A 7,999-nucleotide genomic window follows, 5' to 3' on the forward strand; every position below is an offset into this window, starting at 1 on the left:
ATATGGTAAAATATGCTCTGCCTCAGGGAATCAGGCTCCGGTACACCTTGTGGACATGAGCCAACAGCACTTTCTCAGTCCCCCTGAGATTGTGGCTGTGACATTTCTCCAAATACCACACGTGTTTGTGGCCCTCTCACTTTAATTTAATTTAATTTATTATTATTATTTTTTGAGACAGAGTTTTGCTCTTGCTGCCCAGGCTGGAGTGTAATGGCGCCATCTCAGCTCACCGCAACCTCCGCCTCCTGAGTTCGAGTAATTCTCCTGCCCTCAGCCTCCTGAGCAGCTGGGATTACAGGCATGCACCAGCACGCCTGGCTAATTTTGTATTTTAGTAGAGACGAGGTTTCACCATGTTGGTCAGGCTGGTCTCGAACTCCTGACCTCAGGTGATCCACCCGCCTCCGTCTCCCAAAGTGCTGGGATTACAGGCCTGAGCCACCGCACCTGGCTGGCCATGTTGCTTTTAACTCAGAAAGGTCTGTGTAAAGGACAGGGGTTGAGCATGGGAAATTTGTCTCACCCTGGGTTCCACGACTCTATTCTTGTCAATTAAGAAACATCTGCTAAAGGTTGTATTTTCTTGGCAGTCCCAGCTTAAATTCATCGTCCTGGAGTCAAACGTCACAATGAGACTAGAGGCTGGTACCACTGTTCTCGGATCTGCAAGGAGTGGGCACTGGATTCAGAATTTCCTCTTTTTGTGTTTTCTTTTCCTTTTTGGTTTTTTTTTTGAGACGGAGTCTGGCTCTGTTGCCCAGGCTGGAGTGCAATAGCACGATCTTGGCTTACTGCAAGCTCCGCCACCCGGGTTCAAGTGATTCTCATACCTCAGCCTCCTGAGTAGTTGGGATTACAGGCGTGCACCACCACACCAGGCTAATTTTTGTATTTTTAGTAGAGATGGGGTTTCACCATGTTGGTCAGGCTTGTCTCGAACTCCCGACCTCAGGTGATCTACCCACCTCGGTCTCCCAAAGTGCTGGGATTACAGGCGTGAGCCACCACGCCCGTCCGGCCCTGTTTTCTCTCCTCTCACTCGGCTCTAGGAGGTGAAGTTCAGAGCTGGAGCCTGCTGACTTTCCTCTGTCACTCACGTGGTCCCAGGACGTCCCACATCCTCAGGTATCTGTTCCTCCCTTGTCCATCTTCCCTCCTTTTCTCAGCCCCCTTGCTGTTTCTGAAAAAGGAGATTTCTACTTCAGAAATACTCAAACATCACCTGAAGACTGGGGGTGGTGGCTCATGCCTCTAATCCCAGCACCTTGGGAGGCTGGGGCAAAAAGCTGACTTGAGCCCAGTAGGTTGAGATCTGTCTGCAACATAGCAAGATTACATCTCTTAAAAAAAAACAATTTTTTAAAAAAATTTAAATTAGGCAGGCATGCTGGTGCACGTCTATAGTCCCAGTTTGCTGCTTCTCCACGTGGAGATGTTTACTGCAGAAATCATCAAAAACTGGCCGGGTGCGGTGGCTCACGCCTGCAATCCCAGCACTTTGGGAGGCTGAGGTGGATAGATCACCGGAGGTCAGGAGTTCGAGACCAGCCTGGCCAACATGGTGAAACCCTGTCTCTACTAAAGATACAAAAAAATTAGGTGGACATGGTGGTGGGTGCCTGTAATCCCAGCTACTCAGGAGGCTGAGGCAGGAGAATCAGTTGAACCTGGGAGGTGGAGGCTGCAGTGAGCCAAGATCGCGCCACTGCACTCCAGGCTGGGAGACAAAGCAAGACTCCATCTCAAAAAAAAAATAAAAATAAAAATAAAAAACCAGTCTTGGCAACATAGCAAGATCCCATCTCTATTAAAAAAAAAAAAAAATTAAATTAACTTGGCGTGGTGGTGTATTTCTGTAGTCCCAGCTACTTGGGAGGCTGAAGTGGGAGGATACTTGATCCCAGAAAGTTGAGGCTGCAGTGAGCCGAGATCGCGCCACTGCACTCCAGCATGGGTGACAGAGCGAGACCCTGTCTCAAAAAAAAAAAAAAAAAAGAGAGAGAGAGAGAAAGAAAACCGCTTGAATGAGAACAGGAAAAGGCTCCTTATCCACAGTGATGTGGCTCTGAACACGCTTCCCAAATTATGGAATCTTGGCAGTTTAAAATAAAGCCGAAGGAATTTGAGAAAATTGCAGAAACAGAAAGCTGTCTTTGTCTGTCTTCCCTGAACCAGGTCACAAAAACTTGGAAATATTTTCCTGAAGCAGACCCTCACACCCTCAGTGAAGAGGGTCCCTCCCGGAAATGCAAATCAAAACCACAATGAGCTGTCATTCCACACCAGTCACAATGGCTATTATTAAGAAGTCAAAAAGCAAGAGGCTGGGTGTCGTGGCTCACAGCTGTGATCCCAGCACTTTGGGAGGCCGAGGCAGGGGATCACCTGAGGCCAGGAGTTTGAGACCAGCCTGGCCAACATGAAAAAACCCGTCTCTATTAAAAATACAAAAATTAGCTGGGCATGGTGGCAGGCACCTGTAATCCCAGCACTTTGGGGGCCAAGGCAGGTGGATCACCTGAGGCCAGGAGTTTGAGACCAGCCTGGACAACATGACAAAACCCCATCTCTACTAAAAATACAAAAAATTAGCTGGGCCTCGTGGCAGGCACCTGTAATCCCAGCTACTTGGGAGGCTGAGGCAGGAGAATCGCTTGAACCGGGAGGCTGAGTTTGCAGTGAGCTGAGATTCAGCCATTGCACTCCAGCCTGGGCAACAAGAGGGAGACTCTGAAAAGAAAGAAAGAAAGAGAAAAATAAAGACAGACAGACAGACAAAGAAAGAAAGAAAGAGAAGGGATGGAGGGAGGGAGGGAAGGAAGGAAAGAAAAAACAATGGAAGGAAGAGAGAGGGAAGGAGGAAAGGAAGGTAGGAAGAAGGAAGGAAAGAAAGAAAGGAAGAAAGAAGGAAGGAAAGAAAGAAATAATGGAAGGAAGAAAGAGAGGGAAGGAGGGAAGGAAGAAAGAAAGAAAGAAAAAAAAGAAAAAGAAAGAAAGAGAGAAAGAAAGATCCTTTAGGAGGTACCCAGAAAAAGGTATTGTTATATAGAAGATGACAGCTCCATGCATGTTATTGCCCCTGAAGACCTTCTAGTGGGGGACAATGTGTGGAGGTAGAAGACAGTGATATTGGTAATCCTGACCCTATGTAGGCCAAGGCTAAAGTGTGTGTCTGTGTCTTAGTTTTTAACAAAAAATTTCAAAAGTAAAAAAAAAAAATAAAAAACATTAAACATAGAAAAAAGCATATAGAATAAGAAAATAAATAGAGAAAATATTTTTGTACAGCTATACAATGTGTCTGTGTTTTAAGCTAAGTGTTATTACAAAAGAGTTAAGAAGTTAAAATGCTGGAATAAGTACTTAAGTACCCCTTTTAAGGTGTAAGCTCTCCTGTACAATCAAAAGTACTCATTCTACCTTTATAAATTTAAAATTTTATAAGGTAAAAACTTACAGTAAGCTAAGGTAAATTTATTACTGAAGAAAGAAAAATACGTTTTCATAAATTTAGTGTAGTCTAAGTGTACAGTGGTCATAGAGCCTAAAGTAGTATACAGTAATGTTCTAGGCATTCACATTCACTCACCATTCACTCACTCACTAAGAACAACTTCCGGTCATGCAAGCTACATTCATGGTAACTGCGCTATCCAGATACATCATTTTTAATCTATTATACTATATATTCACTGTACCTTTTCTATATTTTGATATGTTTAGATACACAACTACTTACATTGTGTTACAATTACCTACAGTATTTAGTACAATAACATGCTGTACAGGTTCATAGTCTAGGAACAAATAGTTTATACTACATAGCTTAGGTGTATAGTAGGCTATACCACCTAGGTTTTTGTAAGTACACTCTATGATGTTTGCAAGACAACAAAACCCTCAAATGACATATTTGTGAGTATATTTCCCCATTGTTAAGCAATGCATGTCTATATTTCACAGATTCTCAGTAAAGGGCATGGTTTCTGGGACTTATTGAAGAAGATAGTGGTAAAGATAGATATTTAATATGTAAATGACAAAGCCATTACAATATCCATATCTCCCTAAATCTTTGTATTTCTTTCACTAATGTATGCCATAAAAGTTCTAGCATCTTAACATCATTGAATAAAAGCCTTCACAAGTCCAAGTTTCAATTAACCAATGAAATAAATTCTTGAGTCATTTCCAGTTCACTTTAATATATGTCATCTCGAATTTTTGCTTGGTGTATCCATACCAGTAAATTGAGACTAGCCCAGTAATTTATAATATCCTACTTGCTTCCAGACCAGAGATTCCCTCAGAATCTACTCTTGCAAATATTTCCCCAATTTCTGAAACACTTTTGGAATACATTGTATTTCTTTCTAGGTCTGACTTAGCACTTTTGCTTCAGAGCATACCCTTGTCTAAGGTTGTTTATAGTTCTATAGCAAATAAAGAATGGTTGTGATGAGACTTGAGGAGAATATGTATCTACTTGCAAAACAGCTGCCTGAGTTAATGTTATTATATTGTCTTAACGTAAGTAAAGCCTAGTCTCTTCAAGGGCAGATGGAGAGTCAGGTTCCAGCAGCAAGGGAACATCAGGGAGACTTGAAAGTCTAAGTCTCTTATATCTTTTTCATCTTTAGATTTCTTTTTAAAAGGCATTCACATTCAATTCCTAAAGTCCCACTACTTTCCAATGGATGCTATAAATTTTACATCTGAAACTTGACAATCTATGAATTAAATTTTCATCGCAATTTTACAAATATTGCAGTTAATTTGGGGTCCTATTTTTAGATATGTTGCTTCTGATGTTATAAGAAATAAGAGATTGTTTTTTAAGGCTGACATATAAACCCTCTGTTCATTTGACTGTCACTTGAGCTAATTATTTAAAGTCCTGAATTTTAATTTTAATTTTCTTGTTGTAAACTCTCTTGTGCAATCAGAAGTACCTATTCCACCTTTCAAGTCCAGGGGTCTTTAATATTAAAATACTTGTCAAGTTAGTCAGTGGTATCAAATGACAGGCACTAGTCACATGTGTCTATTTAAGTATAAAATTTAATCATAATGAAATGAAATAAAATTAAGACTTTGTTCCCTAGTTTCACTTGCTGTATTTAAAATGCTCAATAGCCACCAGCAGCTATTGGCTACTATATTGGACAGGACAAATAGATTATTTAAATCAATGCAGACAGTTATATTAGTATTTCCCTGGAGACCTAGGTGCTTATATGTACCAGATACGCATATCCAGTATATTCATAATATTGAATTTAATTGCCAAAAACCTGGAAACATCCCAATTACTCAGGACAGGAGAATGGACAAATAAAATTAGTGAAAATTGATGAACTATGGATACACACCACTTGATGAATCTTAGCAACAAAATAATGAACAAAAAAGGATGAGAAACAACATACATACATTATACTTTATAACCATGGGAATAAAATATCAGTTAGTGATGCATCACTGGTGTTAAAATGATAGTGAAAAGAAGGAAACTATTACCAAAATATTAAGATAAGTTAAGGAAGGCATTCAAATTAATAAGGAATAAATTGAAACTTTCTGGCAGGTGGTTGATATTGTTTTTGACTTAAATGGAGGTTCCATGAGTGTTTGTTTAATAACTATTGGTAGAAATATCTTTTAAAATATGTATATTATATTTTAAAATAACTTATGCTGAAATAAAACCTAGAAAAAAGTATTTCAATGAGAGTTAAGGAATTATGGGCCCTGTTACACCCCTGGTAAGAGCACAGCAACTTTTCTCTTAAATTGCTTTCCACTTAGAATGGAATAGAATAGAATTGAATCTGGATATTTGTAGTCCTATATCATTCTCACTCTGTAGGAACCATAGAGGATTATCAAACACAGAATCTTAACTGGTATTCTTACTATATAACTTGCTTTAATATTAGCATGAGGAAAAGAATTACTGACAATATGATAATATAATAATAAAATATTTTCAGACCCTTTTAACTTAAAAAACTCAGAAAATGGGATTAGTAGCAAAACTTCATAATACCTGACAATGATGGAATTTCTATATGGTTCTTTCACATATTCATTGTAGGTAAAATGATGAAAAATATGGAATACATGTGTGCCCATTTTTCCTGAACTCCTGTGATTTTCTCTCTTTTCATTATTCTTTTTAATTGAGACAAGGTTTTTCCCTGTTGCCCGGGATGGAGTGCAGTGGCACCATCACAGCTCACTACAGCCTGGACTTCCTGGGCTCAAGTGATCCTCCTGCTTCAGCCTCCTGAGTGAGACTACAGGCATGCACCACCATGCCTGGATAACTTCTTTATTTTTTATTTTTAGTTGAGACAAGGTCTTGATATGTTGTCCAGGATGGTATCAGTTTCCTGGCCGTAAGTTATTTTCCTGCATCAGCCTCCCAAAGTGTTGGGATTACAGGCATGAGCCGCTGCACCTGGCACACATTTTTCTGATTACTAGCAATTTGACATTCATGTTCACGTGTTATTATTATCTCTGAATCTGGCAACTCAACATACTGTGTATGGTTAGTGTGGATTTTATATAATCATTATTAGAAATGTTTAATCCTTTATTTTATGTGTGTTGGTATATATATATGTGTGTTGAAGATAATTTTAAATTTACAGCTTGACTATTTTACAAAACTTTAAATAACTTTATATATATATATTCATATTAGTTGGATTATGGTACATAGAAATAGGACATTCCAGATTAAAAGAAATATTCATTTTGCTCAATATATATCTTACTCAAGAGCATATTTAAACAGATCATTCCTGGGAGGGAATAAAATATAGCTCCTATATCTTTCTATGCTATGCATTCTTCTCTGGGTTGTGTTAATGTTTAGTTTGGATATGCCAAACAGCCAAAAATTAACAATAATTCTAAGAGATTTAAGACTACTGGGACAGGAATTTAGATTTAGGTAAAGATTGACCAAAAAATGAAGGAGGGGGAGAGGCTGGAGGCTGTTGGAATCATTCTCATCAGACACTTGAATCAGGAAGAGTTTTTATGGCTTTAAGAAGTCAGTAACAGAGCTGAAATCTTCACTCCTTCAAATTCCTTCATTCTGGTTAGGGTGGCAGGGACAGTCCACCTGATGAAAAGCTTGACTCTTCTGGGTTGAACAACTTCATTGTTTCATCTGTTGGATTGGTTGTGAAATCTGTGAGATATTATGTCATATTTACATATTAGTAGTTGGAAAAAATTGAAGAAACGATGTGATATAGCTAATTAATTTTATCAACTTGAATGATCCAATAAATTGTTGTACAGGGTCTGGAAGGGAGGGGATGTTGTAAATATCAGATGAGCCATGCATTTCTTCTTATGAAGGGGGTCTATGAAGATAAGGTTTGTGTTACTTTCTTGCATATTAGAAGATGTCTTACAGAAATTAATAGATACCCTGTAGCTCCTCCAGTTTCTGATTGGTTAGGACGACAGTACTGGTGTTGATATTGCAAAAAATATCAGGAATGAAAGCCATAGGTCATGGGAAATTGGATTTGGGGTAGAGACAAGTAGCACTTTTATGTATAAATTTCACAGGACTAATATAATATGAATTAGTCATGTTGTTTTCAAGAGAGACCTACATTGTTTGGCCATTGTTACAATATAATGCAAGGAGGTTCACTAATGGATCTGGATAAGATGGGATTGGTAAGCAAGTTGTTTGGAATAAGGATATGGAATCTTTTATCATAGAGAATAGAAGTCTCAGTAGCTGACAAGGGAAAAGTGTTTTTTGATGAATACACCAGTGTGGCATGGAAGAAAGGCAAGTGAAAGAGTTACTTGCCATATAGCTATCAAGTTGGGTTGTGATCAAACTCAGGCAAATCACTTCCCAAGGGTGATCAGGATTCCTATATGTATAACAAATATTAGAATACTTAGTTTGTAATCCCAGCACTTCGAAAGGCAGGGGCAGGCAGATCACAAGGTC

At 38.9% G+C, this 7,999-nt stretch overlaps 1 protein-coding gene across 1 annotated transcript in view; it reads right to left on the minus strand.

Annotated features, from left to right (window-relative positions):
* The window catches only part of LOC129025638 (granulocyte-macrophage colony-stimulating factor receptor subunit alpha-like), a 28,185-nt gene extending 20,648 nt beyond the window's left edge, over positions 1–7,537 (minus strand). The window contains exons 1-2 of the mRNA XM_054473284.1: positions 7,456–7,537; positions 527–666 (exon numbers count right to left, since the gene is read on the minus strand). Of these exons, the coding sequence (XP_054329259.1) occupies positions 527–666; positions 7,456–7,537 (222 nt within the window). The remainder of the gene's footprint in view (positions 1–526; positions 667–7,455) is intronic.
* Positions 7,538–7,999: the final 462 nt, after the last annotated feature.

Source organism: Pongo pygmaeus, chromosome Y, assembly GCF_028885625.2.
Source record: "Pongo pygmaeus isolate AG05252 chromosome Y, NHGRI_mPonPyg2-v2.0_pri, whole genome shotgun sequence".
NCBI lineage: Eukaryota > Metazoa > Chordata > Mammalia > Primates > Hominidae > Pongo > Pongo pygmaeus.